The sequence below is a fragment of the Gobius niger genome (genome assembly GCF_951799975.1).
Source record: "Gobius niger genome assembly, chromosome: 11".
Lineage (NCBI taxonomy): Eukaryota > Metazoa > Chordata > Actinopteri > Gobiiformes > Gobiidae > Gobius > Gobius niger.
Window position 1 is genome coordinate 2,585,283 of NC_136862.1, and position 25,497 is coordinate 2,610,779.

Below are 25,497 nucleotides of genomic sequence, written 5' to 3' on the forward strand. Positions count from 1 at the left end.
AAGGATTGAACTGAGCCGGGCAGATCGTTCTGGTTTAGGTTCTGTTTGTCATTTAAGTATTAATTTTAAATGTTGTTTATGTATTTAATTTCACATTAGTATTGTTTAATTAACCAGTTAACCCCTTAACTCCCACCTGAACCGAGCACATTTTCTCCAGTTTGGCTTTACCCCAATCCAAAAGCTTCTGGAAAAAAGCTGAGACAAAAACAATGATGGAAATGTGACAAAAAATGGTCGAAAAAATGACAAAAATGTGACAAAAAAATGATTAAATTTTTTTTTTTTTAAATGACAGAAATGTGACAAAAAAAGAAAAAAAAAAAATTAAAAACTAAAAAAAAAAATGACAGAAATGTGAAAAAAAGAAAAAAAATGGATTAAAAAAATGACAAAAATGTGACAAAAAAATGACAAAAAAATGATTAATTTTTTTTTTTTTAAATGACAGAAATGTGACAAAAAAAGAAAAAAAAATGATTGAAAATAAATTTTAAAAAATGACAGAAATGTGACAAAAAAAAGAAAAAAAAATGATTAAAAAAATGACAAAAAATTGACAAAAAAATGAAGAAAAAATTTTACCAAAAAATGTGACAAAAATGAGCTCAATACCCAACAAAAAAATGATGGGAAAAAAAATCTGATGACGTGAGGAAAAAGATCCTCTCGGTTCAGGCGGGAGTTAAGAGGTTAATTATATAAAACATATATATCACCCACATGAAATGACCAGTATCGGTATCGGTATCGAGAAAAATGACCCCTAAAATATCGGTATCGATTCCAAAAAATGTGGCGTCGCCCATCCCTACTTTCCAGTTCTTTTGGCTGATGATACCAATCAAAAAAATAATAATAAAAATCCGAACTGGGGAAAATGCACTCGTTAATGCTAAGGCGGGGGGTAAGAGGTTAAAATACGTATTTGTGGAAGTGTCGCATTTACGCTGATTTGGGCCCGGCTGGTCAGAGTCCAGGGCTGGTTTTCAGTCCCGGTCCGGCCCTGGCTTTAAGTGCAGTAAAAGTGTTTAAGCTCACGCAGAACATCCCGGAGTCCAGGACAAACAGTACGGTTTACAGATAAAAGGATCATAAATAATTCAAATGGTGATAAAACGGTGATGTTTCCCTGAGAGGTTGTGGCCGCAGACGGTTCAGAGCTGCTCGAACCTGCAGAGGAAACACAGGCCGTTAGTTTGGAGGGAAAGTGAAGCGGCGTGAAGGAGGGAAGAGAGAGGGGGCGTGGCTTACTCTCGGCGCCGCCTCAGACGCGAACACCAGCTCTGGACCTCTTTGAAGACCAGACGGGACAGGAGCTGGAGACACACAACATCAGGACACGTTACATTTGGACTGGAGATTATGATCTGACAGTGAGTGGAGCCTGTGGAGCGATCGGGTCGTGTGGAGGGGAAAAAACTCAACAAAAAAGGCACAAAAGAGCAACAAAAAAGTGAGAAAATAGTGTTGAAAATGTGGCTAAAGCCTCGGGGACCGGACAGGGGTGCCCCTTAAGCCCTGGTGTTTTTACGTTCTTCTGTCGATAGAATCTCCTCAAAAGACCCCTGTTTTTTTTGGGATGTGATGGTTTTTATTTACTTATTATCTATTTAACTTTGTTCTTTATTAGTTTGAGTTCATGAAGCTTTTGTTATTTTCTTTAAAAGGGAGTTTAAAATAAGCAAAATGACCAACTTGAACCTGACACAATCTGAAAAATGGTTAGAAACAGGTTTAACCTCTTAACTCCCGCCTGAACGGATTCAGTTTGGCTTTGCCCTAATCAAAAAGCACCAAAACAGCCACAACAAACAAAACAAGAGAAAACAGGGATGTAAACGCAACAAAGATGTGACAAAAACTCAACAAAAAAAAGACAAAAATTCAACAAAAATGTGACAAAAATTAAATAAAAATGTGACAAAAATTCAACAAAAAGCAACAAAAATGTTAGCCTGGCTAACACCAGACTAAAATCACAAGTGATGTTTAGTCTGGGGACAGCAATTCATTTTCTCGTAGGAGAGGTGTGGTTTACGAGCGTCCATAGTCGATTATTGGGCGATACGAAAAGGAAAAAAAAGTCTATCATGCGTCTGCACGAGGCCACAGCCAATCGTATCCTCGTATGAGATGACGTATGACGTACCCGCTGTAAACTTTTGAGATAAATTATTTACAACAAGGTCTAAAGCTCGATCGAAAAATACCGTTGTGTCTGCTGCTGTCACGTTGGATCCGTAAATAAACTTTTTCTTTTTAATCCGTAAATAAACTATAAGCTTCCGTATATCGAATAGCGTCATCATCTCGCCGTCCCTCCTCGTTCTGTGATTGGTTCCCAAATCCATGCGAAAATTTGGGCCATGGTCCCCAGGCTGTTGTGCAGTTCCAAATGATTCAAGCGCACACAGCAGCGTGGCGTTAGCCAGGTTACGAAAATGTGACAAAAAATCAACAAAAAAGTGACAAAAAATCAACAAAAATGTGACAAAAAATCAACAAAAAAGTGACAAAAAAATCAACAAAAATGTGACAAAAAATCAACAAAAAAGTGACAAAAACTCAACAAAAATGTGACAAAAAATCAACCAAAAAGTGACAAAAAATCAACAAAAATGTGACAAAAAATCAACAAAAAAGTGACAAAAACTCAACAAAAATGTCACACAACAAAAAACAAAGAAAAAGATCAGTTTTGTGGGTCTTAATTTCAAATGAGGTGCTACACAGGCCTATATAATGGCCAAAGAGGACAGAAGGCATTTGGTTCAGGCGGGTGGTAAGAGGTTCACTCAATATTCAAATCTGAAGAGAGTTTGAATTTGTATTTTTTACAAGCTGTGAGTCAGAATCCTCCGGCAAAGTGAGACGTATCGACCTGTTATTTGTTAGAACTTTGATAATTATGGCTCAGCTCATGAAAACTCCAAATAAAACATCTCAGAAAACAAGAATATTTTGAAAATGGACTAATTGTTCAAGTTTCAGGGGTGGTTATGGTTATGGTTCTGGTTCTGGTTATGTTTATGGTTATGGTGGAGACACTAACCAGACAGGCCAGCACGTCTGCGGTGATCAGCATGTAGAAGACGTTGTTCCAGCCGCTGGGGGAGATGACGCCGGCCAGGAGGGGGCCCAGAGCCGCTCCTGAACACACAGAACACCATCAGAAGAGGAGCAGGAAGAGGAGCAGGGAGAGGAGCAGGAAGAGGAGCAGGAAGAGGAGCAGGAAGAGGAGCACCAAGAGGAGCAGGAAGAGGAGCAGGAAGAGGAAAAAATGACCAAAAAATGACAAAAAAATTGACAAAAAATGGATAGAAAAAAGACAAAAAATGTGACAAAAAATGGATAGAAAAATGACAAAAAATGTGACAAAAGAGGAAGAGGAGCAGGAAGAGGAGCAGGAAGAGGAGCAGGAAGAGGAGCAGGAAGAGGAGCAGGAAGAGGAGCAGGAAGAGGAGCAGGAGGAGGAGCACAAAGAGGAGCAGGAAGAGGAGCAGGAAGAGGAGCAGGAAGAGGAGCAGGAAGAGGAGCAGGAAGAGGAGCAGGAAGAGGAGCAGGAAGAGGAGCAGGAAGAGGAGCAGGAAGAGGAGCAGGAAGAGGAGCAGGAAGAGGAGCACAAAGAAACCGACCCACAGAGCCGCTCCTGAACACACAGAAACACCATCAGAAGAGGAGCAGGAAGAGGAGCAGGAAGAGGAGCAGGAAGAGGAGCAGGAAGAGGAGCAGGAAGAGGAAAAAAAATGACAAAAAATGTGACAAAAAATGTGACAAAAATGACAAAAAATGGATAGAAAATGGATTTTTTAAAAATGACAAAAAATTTACAAATAAATGACAAAAAATGGATTTAAAAAATGACCAAAAATTACATAAAAATGACAAACAAATTGACAAAAAATGACAAAAAATTTAAAAAAAAATATACAAAAAAATGGTAGAAAAAAGTGACAAAAAATGTGACAAAAAATGACTAAAAACTGTCAAAAAATGACAGAAAATGGATAGAAAAATTGATAGAAAAACGGACAAAAAAATGTGACAAAAAATTGATTTAAAAAATGACAAAAAAATGTGACAAAAAATGTGACAAAAGAGGAAGAGGAGCATGAAGAGACCGACCCACAGAAACACCCTCACTTTGGAGTCTCAGTTTCAGTGAGGGAGAGGAGCGCAAAGAGGAGCAGGAAGAGGAGCAGGAAGAGGAGCAGGAAGAGGAGCACAAAGAGGAGCAGGAAGAGGAGCAGGAAGAGGAGCAGGAAGAGGAGCACAAAGAGACCGACCCACTGAGCCGGTCCCGTCGATGATGGCGGTGACGGTGGACAGCGCCCTGGAGTTCCCCCTCAGGCTCTCGTGGGTCCCCTGGAACAAAAATAAATAAATAGCAATGAGGAAACAAATATGGGAAAAACGTGGCATATGTTATTTGAAAAGAAGCAAAGTACCAGGTCTGCGGACACGGCTGTGGTGATGAGGGCGTAGGGGCCGTTCACCAGAGCTCCACACAGCATCAGCATCCCTGAGGAGCAACAACACGTCAGAGAACATCCTTTTGTAAACACAGGAGACGAGCCGCTCACCGATGGACACGCCCAGACTCTGCTGCCCGATGCTGTTGTACAGGAACAGCTGGAAGCAGAAGCAGAGGCGCCGTTTACTCGTTTACTCGGGATTAAAGGAGCGAGTCCTGATCCGACACTCACCATGGGAGCTGCAGCGACCAGCATGACCCAGCAGGTGGCAGCGCGAGCCCCGGTGTAATCCGACACCAGTCCGGCCACGATCCCCCCTGCACAGACAACACCAACAACAGTCAGGCTCAGCACCCACAGTCAGGCTCAGCACCCACAGTCAGGCTCAGCACCCACAGTGAGTCTCAGCACCCACAGTGAGTCTCAGCACCCACAGTCAGGCTCAGCACCCACAGTCAGGCTCAGCACCCACAGTCAGGCTCAGCACCCACAGTCAGGCTCAGCACCCACAGTCAGGCTCAGCACCCACAGTCAGGCTCAGCACCAACAGTCAGGCTCAGCACCAACAGTCAGGCTCAGCACAAACAGTCAGGCTCAGCACCCACAGTCAGGCTCAGCACCCACAGTGAGGCTCAGCACCCACAGTCAGGCTCAGCACCCACAGTCAGGCTCAGCACCCACAGTCAGGCTCAGCACCCACAGTCAGGCTCAGCACCCACAGTCAGGCTCAGCACCCACAGTCAGGCTCAGCACCCACAGTCAGGCTCAGCACCAACAGTCAGGCTCAGCACCCACAGTGAGGCTCAGCACCCACAGTCAGGCTCAGCACCCACAGTCAGGCTCAGCACCCACAGTCAGGCTCAGCACAAACAGTCAGGCTCAGCACCCACAGTCAGGCTCAGCACCAACAGTCAGGCTCAGCACAAACAGTCAGGCTCAGCACCCACAGTCAGGCTCAGCACCCACAGTGAGGCTCAGCACCCACAGTCAGGCTCAGCACCCACAGTCAGGCTCAGCACCCACAGTCAGGCTCAGCACCCACAGTCAGGCTCAGCACCCACAGTGAGGCTCACTACGACTGTGGAAAAGTCTCTTAACCCCTTAACTCCCACCTGAACCGAGAGCATTTTCTCCAGTTTGGCTTTACCCCAATCCAAAAGCTTCTGGAAAAAAGGTGAGAAAATAGCAACAAAACTGAGACGAAAACAATGATGAAGATGTGACAAAAAAGTGAGAAAACTTTGACAAAAAAGTGACGAAAAATGACAAAAAAGTGACGAAAAATGACACAAAAAAATGACCCAAAAAAACGACAAAAACAACAAAAAATTGACAAAAAAAAGACAAAAAATGACTTAAAAATGACCCAAAAAGTGACAAAAAATGACAAAAAATGACCCAAAAAGTGACAAAAAAAAGACTAAAAATGACTAAAAATGACCCAAAAAAATGATTAAAATGACAAAAAAAGACACAAAAAATGACAAAAAAATGTTTAAGAAAATGACCCAAAAAGTGACAAAAAATGACAAAAAAATGACCCAAAAAGTGACAAAAAAAGACCAAAAATTACAAAAAAAAGACACAAATAATGACAAAAAAATGTTTAAGAAAATTACAAAAAAATGTGACAAAAAATGACCCAAAAAATGACAAAAAATTGTTTAAGAAAATGACAAAAAATGTGACCAAAAAATGACAAAAAATTATTAAAAACATTACAAAAACGTTACAAAATTGATGAGAAAAAAAATGGAAAAAAGATGGAAAAAAATCTGATGACGTGAGGAAAAAGATCCCTTTAGATGAGTTTTGTAGGTCTTAGCTTTCAAACGAGGCGTTACACTGGCCTACAGGATTTGGGTAAAGCTGAACTGGAGGAAAAGCTCTCGGTTCAGGCGGGAGTTAAGAGGTTAAACTGAACGGGTCTGAACGCACCGACGATCCCTCCCACGTCGAACAGCGTGGACGTGTCTCCGGCCTCTTTGGGGTCGAAATGAGCTGAAAGAAAAACCCGGCACACGGTGAGAGACGGACCCGGGTTCGAGAGGCGGATCCGGGTTCGATCGTGGACGGCGCGGCGGCCGAGCGTCGACACTCACCCACGTTGGAGATGTAGAGCGGGAGCCAGTACAGGAACGTGTAGCTGACCAGTTTGGCAAAGAGCAGACAGAAGGAGAACTCCAGCACGCCCTGGAAAACACCACGCTGTTACTGTGAAAGTGTCATCGGGTCAGAATCTCGGTGAAAAATGAAGGCAAGGCAAGTTTGTTTGAGGAGCACAATTCATACACAAGGCAATTCAAAGTGTTTCACTGTTAAAGCAGCAGAAAATATAAGAAAAACAAATACAATCAATAAAAACATCAACATAGAATTAATCAATTACAGTAAGAGGCAAGAGTGCAGATAAAATACTTTCATATGTATTTTAAAGTCTTGTTTTGACTCGCTCTGTCTTGAGAACTATTTTAACCTCTTAACTCCCGCCTGAACCGAGAGGATCTTTTTCCTCACGTCATCAGATCATTTTTTTGCTGGGTGTTCAACTCATTTTTGTAACTTTTTTGTCATTTTTTTCGTCAATTTTTTTTATCAAATTTTGGTCATTTTTGCTATTTTTTTGTAGAATTTTTATCACATTTTGGTGATTTTTTGTCAGTTTTTTAATCAAATTTTTGTCATTTTTTGTCATATTTTTGCAATTTTTTTGTAGAATTTTTATCACATTCTTGTCAAATTTCTGTCACATTTTTGTCATTTTTTGGGTCATATTTCTGTTATTTTTTCTTCAATTTTGTATCAAAATGTTGTCATTTTTTGTCACATTTTGTATCAAATTTTTCTCATTATTTTCTCTTTTTTTGTCACATTTTTGTATTTTTTTCGTCAATTTTTTATCAATTTTTTGTCATTTTTTCGTCATTTTTTCTCTTTTTTGTCACATTTTTGTCATTTGTTTCGTCCATTTTTCGTCAATTTCTTGTGACATTTTTGCCACTTTTTCATAATTTTTTTGTCACTTTTTTGTCAATGTTTTCTCACTTTTTTGTCACATTTCCATCATTGTTTTCGTGTCAGTTTGTTGCTATTTTCACAGCTTTTTTACAGAAGCTTTTGGATTGGGGTAAAGCCAAACTGGAGAAAATGTGCTCGGTTCAGGTGGGAGTTAAGGGGTTAAGTCTTGTTTTGATTCGCTCTGTCTTGAGCACTATTTTTTCTTGCTCGTTCACACAAAGTTACCTCTGTTTTGTCGCTCCTTCTCCTCAACATCAACATACAATTAATCAATCACAGTAAAAGGCAAGCGTGCAGATAAAATACTTTCAGTTATATGTTCGAGTAAAAAGAACTGTTTTCAGCCTGGATTTGAACATTGTCAGAGTTGAGGCCTGTCTCACATCCTCATGACTGTTCCAGATTTTAGCTTGAGCCTCAGCGTGTTTAGTCCTGACTCTGGACTCTGGATGTTCTGCAGCTCTGACACTGGATCTTTTCACACTGAAGCTTAAAACCTCTTCATCCCGCACTGACCAACCGGACTGACCCTGAACTGCACTTGTGAAAACCTCCCTCAGTCCCTGCTCTTTGTTTAAGCCGTTAAAGCCGTTAAGGCCAAACCGAGACGCTTTGAACGCAGTGTCATCACATTTCTATGCTGAGGTGATGAACCGCAGGCTTTACCTCCTGCAGAGACACAGACATGTGGCCTGAGACGGACACAGAGACGGCTCTGAGCTTTGTTGGGAAGCATGTGAGGGCAGGAGTGGGTGTTTAGAGCAGGAGTCTCCAACCTTTGTTAGAGAGTTACTTATATTCAAATAAGACTTAGGTGGAGTTCACCCAGAAGAATGACTTGCCAATGTGGTATTTCAGAGAAAGTTTAGTTTAGTTTAGTCCTTATACTTTACTATATTGAATCAGATCACAGATTGTGTTCAGCAGGTGCAGAACAAACAGAAATGCATCTAAAATTTGAGTAATGAAGCGTGTAGAGATGTAGAAAGTCTTTGAGCTAGCTTTGAGCGAGCTACTGATTGGAGATATCTGATTTAGAGGTACAGCTAGGAATCATTATTATTATTTATTTATTTTTCCTGTTAGTTAGACTGTGGCTGGAATGTTAGAGTGTGAGCTCACTGTTTGACCCATCCTCTGAAACAGTAGGTGGCGGTAATCTCTCTTAGAACACGGACATACGTGTGGTGTTTTATGTTTGATAAATGGATAAATCGTGTGTTTAAAACAGTGTGAGGAAAGTCTTTGAAGAGGCGCTGCGTTCTGTTGCGCTGGCCTTTAAAAAACTCGGGACTTGTCTTGTGCAGGTCTCTAGGGTTTCTTTCCCAGATAATAATTGAGGACAGAGACATGGGATGATACTAGCCTAATTTATAACCAATCACGGCCGACCTTTGCTTTAGCCGACCACGTTTGCCTTCGCCCTCGGGCCCCAGGGGTCTGATGGGTTAATTGGGGGGGCGTGTTTCACACACTGGTTGTAGCACCTTTTTAAACTATTTTAACCCCTTAACTCCCACCTGAACCGAGCACATTTTCTCCAGTTTGGCTTTACCCCAATCCAAAAGCTTCTGGAAAAAAGCTGTGAAAATAGCGACAAAACTGAGACGAAAACAATGATGGAAATGTGACAAAAAATGACATAAATTTGATTAAAAAAATGAAAAAAAAGAAAATAAATTACAAAAATTGACAAAAAAATGAAAAAAATTTTTACAAAAATGTGACAAAAAATTACAAAAAACGACAAAAAAATGAAAAAAAATGAAAAATTTTTACAAAAATGTGACAAAAAATTACAAAAAACTACAAAAAAATGAAAAAAAATGTGACAAAAAATTGATAAAAATGTGACAAAAAATTACCAAAAATTGACAAAAAAATGACAAAAAAAATTGAGGAAAAAATGAAAAAAATGTAACAAAAAAATGACAAAAATGTGACAAAAAATAAAAAAAAATTGATAAAAAAAAATTGAGGAAAAAATGAAAAAAATGTGACAAAAAATGTGACAAAAAATGTGACAAAAAAATTACATTTTTTTTTTTTAAATGACCAAAAATGTGACAAAAAATTGACGAAAAATTTACGAAAAAAATGCGACAAAAAAATGAACATTTTATTTGATAAAAAATTGAAAAAAGTTACAAAAGTGAGTTGAATACCCAACAAAAAAATGATGGAAAACAAATCTGATGACGTGAGGAAACAGATCCTCTCGGTTCAGGCGGGAGTTAAGAGGTTAAATTTTAAAGATCCAGAAACGACAGTCATCCAAACACGTAAACCCGGCTCTGTCCGCTCCCCACTCACCGGGATCCTCAGGGCCCTGCAGAAGCCGATGGCCTCGCTGTCCTCCGGCGCCGCCCCCGCCTCCACCACCTCCTCTTCACTCTGCAACACAAGGCAAACTGAGCGTGAAGCGCAGAGCGAGCACCAGGGGGAGCTCTAACTGAGAGGTGAACGTGAAGCGCAGAGCGAGCACCAGGGGGAGCTCTAACTGAGAGGTGAGCGTGAAGCGCAGCCCGAGCACCAGGGGGAGCTCTATAACTGAGAGGTGAACGTGAAGCGCAGCCCGAGCACCAGGGGGAGCTCTAACTGAGAGGTGAACGTGAAGCGCAGAGCGAGCACCAGGGGGAGCTCTAGCTGAGAGGTGAACGTACGTGCTGCAGCGGCGAGGCGCAGCCCACGTCCTCCGGCTCTGCACACACACAAAGGTTCACAGGGTTTAGTACCAGGACCCGGGTCACGGTCGCGGAGCAGTGACACTTACTGTCCACCAGGAGGCAGAAGCAGAGCAGGCCCGTGGCGGCGATGATGGCCCCGGGGACGATGAAGGAGAGGCCCCAGGCGGACGACACGAAGGCCCCGGCGATCAGGGAGCCCAGGATGTTCCCCACGGAGGTGTGAGAGTTCCACACGCCCATGATCAGCCCACGCCTGGACACAGGAGGCCGGAGTCAGAGGAGGTTATGATGGAGGAGAGAGGAGAGAGTGGAGGACAGAGGAGGTTATGATAGAGGAGAGAGTGGAGGACAGAGGAGGTTACGAGAGAGGAGAGAGTGGAGGACAGAGGAGGTTACGAGAGAGGAGAGAGTGGAGGACAGAGGAGGTTATGATAAAGGAGAGAGTGGAGGACAGAGGAGGTTATGATAGAGGAGAGAGTGGAGGACAGAGGAGGTTATGATAGAGGAGAGAGTGGAGGACAGAGGAGGTTATGATAGAGGAGAGAGTGGAGGACAGAGGAGGTTATGATAGAGGAGAGAGTGGAGGACAGAGGAGGTTATGATAAAGGAGAGAGTGGAGGACAGAGGAGGTTATGATAGAGGAGAGAGTGGAGGACAGAGGAGGTTATGATAGAGGAGAGAGTGGAGGACAGAGGAGGTTATGATGGAGGAGAGAGTGGAGGACAGAGGAGGTTATGATAGTGGAGAGAGGAGAGAACCAACCAGACGCTGCAGGAGAAAATCAACCCTCTGGTCTTTCATTCACAAACACTGACATGTTTGGTATCCACGTGTAGCTCGAAAGGCTGTGACCGAGATGACGCTGTGATCCAAATATGGTCATTTCCTTTGTGGGAGACGCAGCGGCTAAAGACGGGAGGAATATACACAGAGCGCATGTGCAGACTAAACTTTAGGGCCGTCACAGCCTTTCGAGCTACACATGGATACCAAACAGGTCAGTATTTGTGAATGACGACGCCATGTTGGAGCTTATTTCAGACTGTTTTTCTCCTCAGCGTCTGGCCCGACGTCCTCAGGTTTCTCGTGTCTCCAGTGGCGGAGTCTGTGTGACGGCGTGTGATTCCTGATTGTTTGTGTGACGGCGTGTGATTCCTGATTGTCTGTGTGACGGCGTGTGATTCTGATTGTTCGTGTGACTGCGTGTGATTCTGATTGTCTGTGTGACGGCGTGTGATTCTGATTGTTCGTGTGACTGCGTGTGATTCTGATTGTTCGTGTGACTGCGTGTGATCCTGATTGTCTGTGAGGCGGCGCCGACTGAAGGCTGAGTCAGCGCCGCCTGTGGACGCTCCTGACTCAGAGATACTCACTTCCCTTTTCCAAACCAGTTCCCCACACAGGCCACGACGGCCGGCCACCCGGTGGTCTGAGCCAGCCCGTTCATCACCTGCCAAGAAAGGGGGCGGAGTTATGCAAATACAGAGGCGGAGTTATGCAAATACAGAGGCATCGAAGAAGAACGTCCTCGTCATCGACCCGGACATTCTGAGCAGGAGGACCCGGACAGAAGGAGCAGCTGATGCTTTTGTTCTAAACCAGGGTCTCCAGGGTCTTGGACTGGGGGGCCAAAAATACGAACCCAGTGTTGGTCGGGGGCGACAGACGAAGCCTTTAATATTAAGTCAATTATGATTTAGCAACTTTTTATTGTTTGCTGTAATATAACTTAAAATAGACTCTACATGTTTAAGCTTCCAGGGGTTTCCAATCTGCCAAACATTTACTGAGCTTCTACATTTGAAATGACAGACTTAGACAATTAGTTTTTTTGTAATGAATCCCATTTTGGTTCAGGGCATCAGTGATGTTTCAGGAGTCAGGTCTAGTTTCTGTCTGTGAGCCTGTTCAAGAAATGCAAAATGTACAAATGTCATTTTAATTTAGTGAAGAAAAGCCCGAGCAGGGACTGGAGCTGATCATGAGCACCAGCAAAACCATCAGCTTCAAACTGGTTTTGTTCTGTGTTTATTTTCAATAATAAACACTTCAGTGAATGAGTCGACTCGGACACTTTTCCAGACTCTGGAGTGTCTGAGATCAGCTCAGTGAGATTCAGCTCATGTAAATAATGTGGAGTCTCTGACCTCTGACCTCAGGCCCGTTTGTGACCGACTGTTAGAAGTGATGGGCTTATATTTTTACTGTCAATGTTGCTGAAATTATTTACAGTATTTTAATACATTTCCATATTCTCTATTTTTAATTTAAAGCTATAGCGGAGGATGTTCTATTTCCGGGTGGATCATCAAGACGATTGGTCCTCATTGTCATTCATTCTGGTGATCTGCCTACGTAAGGCCGTCGTGCGCGCTCGCCTTTTGTTAATTTCTGCGCATGCGTGAGTTACGCTGTTAGCCGTTCATCGCTGCTGCAGAAGCACCGAGTCGTTTGAAAATGGCAGAGGGGCAAGAGAAAAAGTGTCTTCGAAGTGTCTGAGAAGAAGAGAAAGGCTTCAGAAGAGAGAAACAAGAGAGTGTTTTTGGGAGATTCTTCCTCCTCGGAGGCAGGGAGAGCAATTATTGTGCAATTATTGTGCATTATTTTTTAAAAGTGGAGAGGGCGGTTCTTTCCTAAAATTCGGGAAAATCCTCCTGTATACCTTTAACTCTGGATCATGTGTCCTTAATAAAGATTAGATTCATGGACATGATAATGTAGCTCTGAGAGAAAAGGCTCCTCACTTTGTGTTCACTTTGTCCTAAAGGTAAATATGTAAAGGTGCTTTTTGTCTTTCTGCTGCTGTAACTTTTCCAGCTCATGTTTAGCTGAACATCTGAAGTTTCTCCTCATGTTCTGAGTCTCCTCCTGTTTCAGAAGCTCCTCCCTCTCAGTCGCTGCTTTAGTTTCTCTGTTGAATAAAGTTGATGAGTCTTTTTGCAGAAGCGCCGCGTCTCCTCCCGTCTGATGTTCACGTTCTCGGGAAATGTAGTTCTAACGTGTTTAATGCATTTGGCCCCCGGGCCGCATTTGGCCCCCGGGCCGCGTGTTTGAGACGCCTGTTCTAAACTAAAGGTTCCTCAAGGTCGACCTCATGACGTCGCCTCAGAGGTTTGAGGAACAGGAGGAACGAGAAGGAGGAAGGAGAAGGAGGAACAAGGAGCAGCCACTCTCTCAGAGCTTAGTCAGAGCTCGTGTGACCTGCTGAGAGTCATGTGACCTGCTGAGAGTCATGTGACCTGCTGAGAGTCGTGTGACCTGCTGAGAGTCATGTGACCTGCTGAGAGTCATGTGACATCAACTGCAGACGCCTGTGACATTCTTTAACGCTACACTTCAGCTGCTGTCGGCTCAAACGCTGAGGGGGAAGAAGGAGGGTCATGAAAAGTGGGAGAAACAAGATGGCCGACGGCAAAAAAACGTTATAAACCGTCACCGGGAAACGAGTATAAAGATAAAAGACACACTGACGAACGTGAGTCCTGTGGCGGGCGGGGAGTACCTGTATGAAGGCGTAGTACGTGAGCGAGTGGATGTTCCAGTAGAAGCCGAGGCCGAAGAGGCAGGTGAAGAGGCCGCTGAGGAGCATCCCGACCGTGAGGTAGAGGCGCAGGGGGAGGCGCTCGCCGAACATCCCACTGAGACACAACACAGTCAGACTCGAACCAGGTGGAGAAAGAAGCTAATGAGCTCTTTCAGTAATATCCGCACAGTAAAGTGAAGATATTACTGCTCGGGTGTCGAACTACGACTACGGTATTATTACGCCTTATGACATAGTTCCCCTTTTTAGAAAATCCACATTGTTTAATTTTGAGAGCTTGGTATAGGGTTGTGCCGATGGACGATGAACTTTGCAGGGATTGCACTGTAAATTAAATCACGGATGTAACTAATATACACGCTAGTTTCAGTACCTGCCAGAAGACATGATGTGTTGGCCGTAATTATTAAAGTAAAGACGCAGATGCTGTTTCTGACGCGCGGAGCTCTCTCTCTCTCTCTCTCTCTCTCTCTCTCTCACCGTTTTAAAATGACGAGATGGCTCTCACATCGGAGCGAGCTGAGCGCGCATGGGTTTGGATTATTCTCACGAAGAACCGAGAGAGAGGAGAGAGAGGAAAGAGAAAGAGGCGGTGCAGGAGGTACGAGGTTTACGAGCTCACGGACCGGGCGGCGCCTGGAGCGGCTTCAAAAACGTGGCTACGACGCAAACTTCTAAATATTGTCCCGTTCACCCACTGCTTCTTAAACATTACGTTTACATTGAGCAAATGCAAATAATAAGCTCTGATTTACATTTGTGTTAGTGTGATGAGAGTCTTGGTATTGAGGAGTTGACTCTGAATAAGTCGTTCTCTCAGACTTTACGCACGAGTTTTAACACATTTCTGTTGCAAAAGTCGTGTCCGTGACTCTGTTCAGATCATGTTTAGTTTAGATCCATTTATCCTGAGATCTCACATTTTCCTAACATTCATAGTAATATGCAGCTTCTATATAGGCGATGGAAATGTCTTTAAAGATGCTTATAATGAGAAATGGACGATGTCATCACGATGGTTCACTGTAAACATCGTCAACGGCCAATTAAGGGACATCGCCCAAGCCTAACTCGGTAGCTTCTGTCTCCACCTGGTTTGGAGCCATAGAGGAGGAGAGGCTAAATGCTAACGCCGTCTGTGCTGTGTTTACGTGACTGAGGACACGCGTGACGACCAGACAGATACACATGAACTCGTCTAAGCTCAGGTAAGAACACGTCTCAGTCTGGAAACACGCTGGCCTGTTCCTTTAACCTCTTAACTTCCACCTGAACCGAGCACATTTTCTCCAGTTTGGCTTTGCCCAAATCTAAAAGCTTCTTGAAGATAAGCACCAAAATAGAAATGAAAACGAGATGTAAACAAACAAAAAAGTTACAAAAATGCCATAGAACACTTACAAGGAAGTGGCAAAAACTGGTAAAAAAAAGCAGAAAAAATGGTTGAAAAATATGAAAAAAAATGTTAAAAAAGCAGGAAAAAAATGTCAAAAAAGCGGAAAAAAATGGTTGAAAAATATGAAAAAAATGTTTAAAAAATATGAAAAAAATTGTTAAAAAATATGAAAAAAATTGTTAAAAAATATGAAAGAAATTGTTAAAAAATATGAAAAAAATGTTTAAAAAATATGACAAAAAATGTCAAAAAAGCAGAAAAAAATGGTTAAAAAATATGAAAAAAATGGTTAAAAAAGCAGAAAAAAATGTCAAAAAAAGCAACTAAAACCCAACAAAAAGCTGGAAAAATGCAACAAAAATGTGACATAAACAGAGCAAAGAAAGTGTCACTGTGATAACGACGCAGTCTCGCTCACAGATCAGCCGAACTCTCCAGTCAAGAAGCTTTCAGATTTGGGTAAAGCTGAACATTATAGCGGGAGTCCAGAGGTTAAAATTGCATAAAAATGTGCTTTGGATTTGCCTTGAAACTCCTCCGGCCTGTGGCTTTGGGCAGCAGGTGGCGCTGTTTCCCCAGTGTGGTTAATGAGCGACTCACCTGAAGAACATGCCCACGGCGTACGCCACCAGGAAGCAGTTATCCAGCAGCCCGAACAGCGTCTGGTAATTGTCCTGGTCTGAACACAGAGAGAGAGAGTCAGAGACAGAGACAGACAGGGGGAGCTGCAGACAGACAGACAGGGGGAGCTGCAGAGAGACAGGGGGAGCTGCAGGCAGACAGACAGGGGGAGCTGCAGACAGACAGGGGGCGCTGCAGACAGACAGACAGGGGGCGCTGCAGACAGACAGACAGGGGGCGCTCCTTACCAAACGGGGCCCAGTCGCACCACGTGGCATTATCGCTGACGTTCAGGTCGGCCGGGCGGATGATGTTGGAGCAGTTCCTGTGGAGCTCGCTCTGAGGAAAAGAGAGTTTTTCATCACTTAAAGCTCTGAACTCCCGCCCTCTTAACTCATGTCATAAGATTTTTTTTTCCCATCATTTTTTCAACTCATTTTTGTCAATTTTTTGTCATTTTTTTGTCAAATTTTTATCACATTTTTGTCAATTTTTTGTAATTTTTTAGTCAATTTTTGGCCATTTTTTTTTTTCATTTTTTGCCCTTTTTTCGTCAATTTCTTGTGACATTTTTGTAATTTTTTGGTCACATTTTTTGACATTTTTTTCATCAATTTTTTTTCATTTTTTTGTCAATTTTTTATTTCATTTTTGTCACATTTTTGCTACATTTCTGTAATTTTTTTGTCACATTTTTCATTTTTTTGTCAATTTTTTAATCACATTGTTGTCATTTTTTGGTAAATTTTTTGTCATTTTTTGGTCAATTTCTTGTGACATTTTTGACATTTTTCTGTCAAATATTTTGTCATTTTTTGTCACATTTTTTACATTTTTTTCATCCATTTTTTGTCAATTTCTTGTGACATTTTTGCAACTTTTTCGTCCATTTTTCATCACTTTTTTGTCAATGTTTTCTCACTTTTTTCTCACATTTCCATCATTGTTTTCGTCTCAGTTTTGTTGCTATTTTCACACCTTTTTTCCAGAAGCTTTTGGACTGGGGTAAAGCCAAACTGGAGAAAATGTGCTCGGTTCAGGTGGGAGTTAAGGGGTTAAAGGGATAATATTTCAGGATTTTTCACACAGGGCCTTTCCTAGTTATCCAGAGTGTTGCTGATTTCTGGAGATAGTGTTTTTTTAGGCTAGTGCTAGGCTAGTGCTAGGCTAGTGCATGTCTATGGTAACTAGTAGCCTGCATTAAAAACCTCATTATTCAGTCACACAGACATTTATATGGTTAGTCTGGTGTTAAAAGTGATTTACGTCAGGCGCTCTGTGCTCGGGTCAGACTGTTTTTAATGGAGGCTACTAGTTACCATAGACATGCACTAGCCTAGCACTAGCCTAGCATCAAATATCTTCAAATATAAGGACTGCATGAATTAAAAAGATATGTACATCTCCAGAAATATCCCTTTAACCCTCACCAGAACCGAGCACATTTTCTACAGTTTGGCTTTGCCCAAATCTAAAAGCTTATTGGGAAAAAAAGCGTCAAAATGAGAAGAAAAATGAGAATGTAAACGCAGCAAAAAAAGTTCAAAAAGTGACAAAAATAGCGACAAAAAACCAACCAAAAAGCAACAAAAAAGAGACAAAAATGTGACAATAAATTGAAACAAAAAAGCGATAAAAAGTGACAGAAAAACCCAACAAAAAAGTGTCAAAAGAGCAGCAAGAAATTAACAGAAGTGCAACAAAAAAGTAGCAAAAAAGTGACAAAAAAAGTTGTCAAAAACGAGAGGAAAAAAACATGAACATATTGACACAACACGGCAACAACGCGAGGAAAAACATCAGTTTTGTGGGTCTTAGCTTTCAAATGAGGAGTTACACAGGCCTTTAGGCAAAGAGGAGAGAAGGCATTCGGTTTAGGCGGGTGGTAAGAGATTAAAACACTGACACATTATTCATCATTTGTAAAGTATTTGTTCTTATTTGTAAAACATTTCCTGCACTTTCGTTTGTTAATCATTTATAACCAAACCACAACAGCGTTATCTTTACAGCTCAGACCAGGGACATGTTCAGACCCTTTTCCTTCAGCAGAGTCGCCAACTGTAAACTGTACTTTCAGAGTATCCTGAGTAATGTTGTAATGCAGGTGTCGTAGCATGATGTGTTTTTTACTCATTAATCGTCCGTGAGAGTAAATCCTACGCTGACAGTAAAGACAAAGGGACAGAGGGATATTGTTTCACGATGGAGATTATTTGTTTCACTCAAACCTGGCTGTAAATACAGTTTAACCTCTTACCACCCGCCTGAACCAAATGCATTCTGTCCTCTTTGGCTGTTATATAGGCCTGTGTAACACCTCATTTGAAAGCTAAGACCCACAAAACTGATTTTTTTCCTTGCGTTGTTGCTGTGTTGTGTCACCTTTGTTGTTGAATTTTTGTTGAATTTTTGTTGAATTTTTGTTGAATTTTTGTTGAATTTTTGTTAATTTTTTGTTAATTTTTTGTCACATTTTAGTTGAATTTGTGTCATTTTTTTGTTGAATTTTTGTCATTTTTTAGTTGAATTTTTGTTGATTTTTTGTCACATTTTTGTTGATTTTTTGTCACATTTTTGTTGAATTTTTGTCATTTTTTTGTTGAATTTTTGTAATTTTTTTGTTGAATTTTTGTCATTTTTTGGTTGAATTTTTGTCATTTTTTTGTTGAATTTTTGTCATTTTTTGGTTGAATTTTTGTCATTTTTTTGTTGATTTTTTGTCATTTTTTAGTTGAATTTTTGTCACATTTTTGTTGAATTTTTGTTGAATTTTTGTCCCATTTTTGTCGCATTTACATCCTTGTTTTCTTCCAATTTTTTTGTGGCTGTTTTGGTGCTTGTTTCCCCAAGAAGCTTTTGGATTCGGGTAAAGCCAAACTGGAGAAAATGTGCTCCGTTCAGGTGGGAGTTAAGAGGTTAAATGGTGCTAGCTCACAGTTAACTTTGCCCGTTAGCCTGTTAGCTTCTTCCTCGTGATTCCATTAGTGTATATTGGTGATTCCGACCTAGAGGCAGGAAAGTTTTCTGCTCAGAGACACCAGGGGAGATGAAAGACCCTCCAGTCATCCCTTTAACACTTGTTTTACGTGCATTACCCCCAGAGGGACTACGGGGCGTCAGCTCAGAGCTCGGCTGTAACGTCTGCAAACATACACTTGATCAAACACAAAAAACAGTCACTAATGTTCACGGCAACGAGGGCTGGGAAAGTCATCGGAAACAATCGAAATCGCAATCTCTGCTTTGGACTTTATAATCAGGTTTACAGACATTTCTTTGAGCAACTTATCAAAGCTGGGAAAAGTCCTGTAACCTGTAGTTTACTAATCGATCTCATTGATCTGGAACATCCTGTTTGCAAGAAACGATAAGAGGTTATTGATCCGACACTGGAGAAACCGGAACATTCACTTTCTCTCAGAGACACTTTTACTGTGAAGCTCTTTGTGAACATGTCTGTGGAAGTGCTATAGAAATGAACCTTTTAACCTCTTAACCCCCGCCTGAACCGAGAGGCTCTTTTCCTCACGCCATCAGATTTTTTTTCCATCATTTTTTGTTGGGTATTCAACTCATTTTTGTAACTTTTTTTTGGTCATTTTTGTGGTCATTTTTGGTCTTTTTTTTTTTTTGTCTTAAATTTTTTCATAAATTTTTTGCCTTTTTTGTCAATCTTTTGTAATTTTTTTGTCAATTTTTTATCACATAATTGTCACACTTTTTTGTTATTTTTTTGGGTCATTTTTTGTCACATTTTTTTAAATTTTTTCGTCAATTTTTTTAAATCAATTTTTTTTGCCTTTTTTGTTACATTTTGGTCTTTTTTTTTTTCTTTTTCTTTTTCGGCAATTTTTTATAAAATTTGAGACTTTTTGTACATTATGGTAATTTTTTGGTAATATTTTTGTCGCATTTTTTTCATTTTTTTGTCATTTTTTTTGCCTTTTTTTGTCACATTTTTTTCAATTTTTCGTCAATTTTTTATCAAATTTGTGACTTTTTTTGGCAATTTTTTTTCTCAGTTTTTGTCATTTTTTTGGTCATTTTTTTGCCTTTTTTGTTACATTTTGGTCTTTTTTTTCTTCTTTTTTTTTTGTCAATTTTCTATTAAATTTTAGACTTTTTGTTACATTTTGTCATTTTTTTTGTCGTATTTTGTCACATTTTTTCGTCAATTTTTTTTAATCAAATTTTGAACTTTTTTGTCACATTTTTTTCATTTTTTTGTCATTTTTTGTCATTTTTGTCACATTTCCATCATTGTTTTCGTCTCAGTTTTGTTGCTATTTTCACAGCTTTTTTCCAGAAGCTTTTGGATTGGGGTAAAGCCAAACTGGAGAAAACGTGCTCGGTTCAGGCGGGAGTTAAGGGGTTAAGAAAGTCTCTTGGTATCGGTTAATATCAGATATCGGCCGATACTCAAACCCCGACTATCGGTGCATGTGTAATTGTGTGCGTTACCTTGACGATGCTGATGGGTTTCCTGGACAGGTGATAGGACGTGTAGAACAGGAAGGTGAGGACCAGGGTGAGGCCGCGGTACCTGCACACAAACCCACAGAGAGAGGCTTTAATCGGGGAGAGTCTGACGAACATCAGGGTCTCAGGACGCGGAGAAAACATGTCCCGCCCCGAGGAAACCGAAGAATCCAGAACAATAAACTGTTTAAAGAGTAAAGTTATGCAGGTAAATCCTCTCCACTGTCATCATCGTTTTATTTTAAGTTATTTTCTCTCAGAAGCTTTGCCTTTAACCTCTTAACTCCCACCTGAACCGAGCACATTTTCTCCAGTTTGGCTTTACCCCAGTCCAAAAGCTTCTGGAAAAAAGGTGAGAAAATAGCAACAAAACTGAGACGAAAACATGATGGAAATGTGACAAAGAAGGGAGAAAACATTGACAAAAAAGTGACGAAAAATTGATGAAAAAGTGGCAAAAATGTCACAAAAATGTCACAAGAAATTGACAAAAAATTGATGAAAAAATGACAAAAAATTGACGAAAAAATTTACAAAAATGTGACGAATAAATGACAAAAAATGACAAAAATGTGACAAAAAATGGACGGAAAAATGACCAAAAAAAATGGCAAAAATGGCACAAGAAATAGACAAGAAATTGACGAAAAAATACAAAAATGTGACAAAATGTGACAAAAAAATGACAAAAATTTGATGAAAAAACAAAAAAAAAAATGACAAAAAATGACTAAAAAAGACCAAAAAATGACCGAAAAAATGACAAAAATGTGATGAAAAAAATTTACGAAAAAATTATAAAAATGTGACAAAAAATGTGACAAAAATTAGTTTAAAAAAATGATATGAGGAAAAAGATCTTCTCGTTTCAGGCGGGAGTTCAGAGGTTAAGAGGAAGCTTCACACTGTCCTCTGACTCTTCACACTTTGCTGTCGCTCCTTCTGAGGCTTAAGTAAAAGTTTAATTAAATGTGGAGGCGACGGTGGCTCAGAAGGTCAAAAATCTACATCCCCAAAGTGAACACGAGGAGCCGTCAGACAAACACCTGCTTAATACAAATACCAGCTCCAGTGAGACGGAGCTGAATAACACTCTGGACATGTGGATTTGGACGAGATGTTTTCTTTTCTCTTAGTGAGGATTTAGTCTAAACCAGGGGTAGCAAGTTTGTGTCATGGACGATTTTCTTAATTTCCAAAACGACATGACCCAATCAGGTGTTTTGCCGGGAAATGTGAAAATGTTTCACATTTTAAAATCCTTTTCATGTGTTTGGTCTTTGATTTATGAATAAATGTTTCTTCAAAATTCTCTTGGGGCCAAAGGGGAATTTCCTCACTTTGAGTCTTAGTGAGGACGGTGCTGCTCGAGTCCTGACCAGAACCAGGAAACACGACCATATTAGTCCAGTGCTCCGGTCTCTGCGCTGGCTTCCTGTCGCTCAGAGAATACACTGCAAAAAGTGGATTCTAAGCAAGTAAAAAATGTCTTTCTTTAAGAAATAAGTTCTTATTTTTTCCCTAAAAAGTAATAATGTCTTGTGTGGCAAAGTTTTCTTGAGAAAAAAAAATCTTATTTTAGGAAATAAAATCTAACCATTTCTTGTTCAGATAAATTTGCTAAAAACATGCTGATTTTATCTGTAACAAGAAAGAAAAACTTTTTGAATCTTCTTCAGCTTTAGACAAAGAATATTTATTCTTTTGTTAAGAAAGATCAACAGCTCTTAATGTAAGAACTGATTCTCACAGAGAGATAAAACATTCCATTCTTTAAAGTGGCGGCTCGGTGGCACAGCGGTTAGAGCCTCAGCTTCACAGCTCGAAGGTCCCGGGTTCGATTCCCACCAGGACGGGGCCTTTCTGTGTGGAGCATGTTCTCCCCGTGTCTACCACTAAAAACATGTACAATAGGTGAATCCTCCAGCAGGTGATTCTGACCATCAGCCTGGCTCCACATCATGGAGACGGGTCCCCGGGCAATATTTTCCTTAAATATAAGTATTTATTAAGAACATTTTGCTCAAAAATGTGAGTCATTTAGAACATTTTACTTAAATCAAGCAACATTTAAGTAAAATACCCACAATTTTTCACTAAATAAGAATGTTTTCCTTAAATTATTCCATTTTCTGAGGACATTTTGCTTAATTGTAGCCACTTTAAGATTTATTTTAAGATTTTTTTCCTTGTTTTTAGTCGGGTACTTTTTGCAGTGTGGACTTTTAAAACAGCTCTGCTTTTTACAAGTCTGTTCATGGTTTAGCTCCAAAGTCCATCTCTGACATGTTACAGCCGTATGAACCATCTCAGGGAGGGGAGGGGCCTCCTGGTGGCTCCCAGAGTCAGGACTAAACACGCTGAGGCTGGAACAGTCTTCACGAGGATGTGAGACAGGCCTCAACTCTGACAATGTTCAAATCCAGGCTGAAAACACTTCTTTTTACCGATGCATATGACTGAAAGTATTTTGGCCTGTCACGATCATTACTATATCTTATTGTTCAGTAGATAACAGGTAAACATTATTATATTTCATGTTTATTGCAGCTTGTGTTGTTTTTTAGGATATGATGATGATGCACTTTTAGAACAAAGGTTTACTGTCACTCTTAAGCCTGAGAGTCGACAGTATCGTCAGAGTCAATAACATCGTTTATCGCGATACTTTCCTGACTCAATATATAGAACTTCAGATTAGTTATCGTGACAGACCTGACTGTAACAATGTGTAATAACCTGTTCCTATGGGTCAGATACACAAACTTGTATTAGTACTTTGTAGGTACATCATGTAATAGGACACGAGAGTTATTACACATTGTTACAGAGCTCATTTTTATTGTACTCAATTTGTTTAACCTCTTAACTCCCGCCTGAACGGATCCCATTTTCTCCAGTTTGGCTTTACCCGAATCAAAAAGATTCTTGGGGGAAAAAGCACCAAAACAGCCACAAAAAATGAGAAGAAAACAAGGATGTAAACGCAACAAATGTGACAAAAACTCAACAAAAATGTGACAAAAATTCAACAAAAATTCGATAAAAATTCAACAAAAATGTGACAAAAACTTCCTTACCACCCGCCAAAACCAAATGCATTCTCTCCTCTTTGTTTTTGTCACTTTTTATGGCACTTTTGCTACATTTTTTGTCACATTTTTGCCGGATTATTGTCATTTTTTTGCTCTTGTGTTACTTATTTGCTGCTCTTTTGTCACTTATTGTTGAGTTTTTGTCATTTTTGTCACTTTTTTTGGTCACTTTTTAGCGCTTTTTTGTTTTTTGTGTTTACATCCTCATTTCCTTCTGTTTTGAAGAAACTTTTAGATTTGGAGAACTGGAGAAAACATGTTCAGGTGGGAGTTAAGAGGTTAAAGTAGGACAAAAAACTAAACCTCTGCAGAATCACGTGACTCACATGTTGGATGTATTTGAATGATTATGTTCTTTGATTTGAGGAACTCTATTCTAAATATCCTCAAAGGAAAGAGAAACTGCAGAATATAGTTACTCAGACTGAGCATGTGTGTCCATTACCTATACTGTGCACATGGGCGCTGTGTGGGCACTGTGTGGGCACTGTGGGGGGGCCTTGGGGGCCGTGTGGACATGTCCAGACCTATATTCCATGTGGAGCTCGTGCACAGAAGCTTCAGCAGTGACTTTAACCTCTTACCACCCGCCTGAACCAAATGCATTCTGTCCTCTTTGGCTTTTATATAGGCCTGTGTAGCGCCTCATTTGAAATGTTTTTTTTTAAATTTTGGTTGAATTTTTGTCACTTTTTGGTTGAATTTTTGTCACTTTTTGGTTGAATTTTTGTCACATTTTGGTTGAATTTTTGTCACTTTTTTGTTGAATTTTTGTCACTTTTTTGTTGAATTTTTGTCACATTTTTGTCACATTTTTGTTGAATTTTCGTCACTTTTTTGTTGAATTTTTGTCACATTTTTGTCACATTTTTGTTGAATTTTTGTCACTTTTTTGTTGAATTTTTGTCACTTTTTTGTTGAATTTTTGTCACTTTTTTGCTGAATTTTTGTCACATTTTTGTTGAATTTTTGTCACTTTTTTGCTGAATTTTTGTCACATTTTTGTTGAATTTTTGTCACTTTTTTGCTGAATTTTTGTCACTTCTTGGTTGAATTTTTGTCACTTTTTTGTTGAATTTTTGTCACTTTTTTGCTGAATTTTTGTCACTTCTTGGTTGAATTTTTGTCACTTTTTTGTGGAGAAAATGGAATCCGTTGAGGTGGGAGTTAAGAGGTTAAACGGTGTCACTTGAAGTTCACACATTATTAGTGCTTTCTTTCTGTTTCCATGCGCTCGTGACGCATCTCCGCACTTCTCAGTCACAGTTTCAGTCTCGTGAACTTCTTCTGATTGAGTTTCAGTCCGCGGACTCGTTACTTTGGCTGAAATCACGGCGGAAGTTTGAAGTCAGAGGGAGAGAATCACCCTCCACATCGATCACTTTGGGGAAACAAACTTCTCTTCATGTGAAACAGGTTTGGGAAGAGTCCGCTAACATATGTTCCTTTTGCTAAATCAAAACAATATCAGGTTTGTTCGCGTAAAAGTGGCTAAAATTCCAAACTTCCTCCTCATTGGGGAGAAGCTGGAGTTATTTTTGTGGGAAGGACAAATCCGGGGCATTGAACTCCGCCTGAACGAGCTGCCGCTGCACAAACTTTTCAAGCCTATTCCCGGTTCCAAAAGCCTTTACGCGCAGACTTACCAAGTGTCCCGGGACACGGAGGTGGCGAGGCGGATTCCCGGAGCCAGCGAGGACTTCATTGTTGCTGCTGTGCGCGTTATTACCGCGTCCTAACACGGAGCCGACTGTGGAGCAGGAGCTCAGACCGGGACGGAGCCGTGGTCCCCGGAGAGCGCGCGCTGGCCCGGCTCCATGACACTCTGGTTATAGACGCGTCCGTGCGTAAAAGAAAAATGTGCCCAAAATGGTTCGGTTCGGTTCGGCGCGCGCGTGTGTTTGTCCGCGTCCTGCGTCCAGCCCGATATGCTCCTGCTGTTTTTCCCAACGCGCTGAGGCACCGCCGAGGTCATGTGACTCGGAGTGACGTCACAGGAAGAGTGGTCAGCGCGCGGGTGGGGGAGGAGGGAGGGGGGGGGAGGCTGTGGCACGTTTACGCACGGACTGAGGTGGACGCAGGAGCAAGTTTACGCTTTGGTTTGGTTTCAGGAAAGTTATAAATAAATGTTTTCACTATTTCCAAAGTTCTAAGTTTGAGAATTACTGTATATAAA

At 40.8% G+C, this 25,497-nt stretch overlaps 1 protein-coding gene across 1 annotated transcript; it reads right to left on the reverse strand.

Annotated features, from left to right (window-relative positions):
* Positions 1-1,055: 1,055 nt before the first annotated feature.
* Positions 1,056-25,341, reverse strand: slc37a2 (solute carrier family 37 member 2). The gene is made up of 18 exons (XM_079565653.1): positions 24,968-25,341; positions 20,209-20,290; positions 15,993-16,083; positions 15,724-15,802; positions 13,686-13,821; positions 11,557-11,633; positions 10,270-10,436; positions 10,160-10,197; positions 9,810-9,890; positions 6,581-6,671; positions 6,417-6,479; positions 4,710-4,795; positions 4,587-4,635; positions 4,452-4,525; positions 4,290-4,368; positions 3,056-3,153; positions 1,255-1,319; positions 1,056-1,173 (listed from the first exon to the last, which is right to left on the reverse strand). The coding sequence occupies exons 1-18, from the start codon at positions 25,024-25,026 to the stop codon at positions 1,158-1,160; spliced, it is 1,431 nt and encodes a 476-aa protein (XP_079421779.1). The 5' UTR covers positions 25,027-25,341; the 3' UTR covers positions 1,056-1,157.
* Between the last annotated feature and the right edge of the window lie 156 nt (positions 25,342-25,497).

Excerpts from the sequence above, each read along its gene's own strand:
- slc37a2 (XM_079565653.1), bottom strand. The coding sequence starts at position 25,026 with ATGAAGTCCTCGCTGGCTCCGGGAATCCGCCTCGCCACCTCCGTGTCC. Across the intron at positions 20,291-24,967 it reads TCCGTGTCCCGGGACACTTG|GTACCGCGGCCTCACCCTGG; the intron begins GTAAGTCTGCGC and ends GTTTGTGTGCAG. Across the intron at positions 4,796-6,416 it reads CGACGTGGGAGGGATCGTCG|GGGGGATCGTGGCCGGACTG; the intron begins GTGCGTTCAGAC and ends TTGTCTGTGCAG.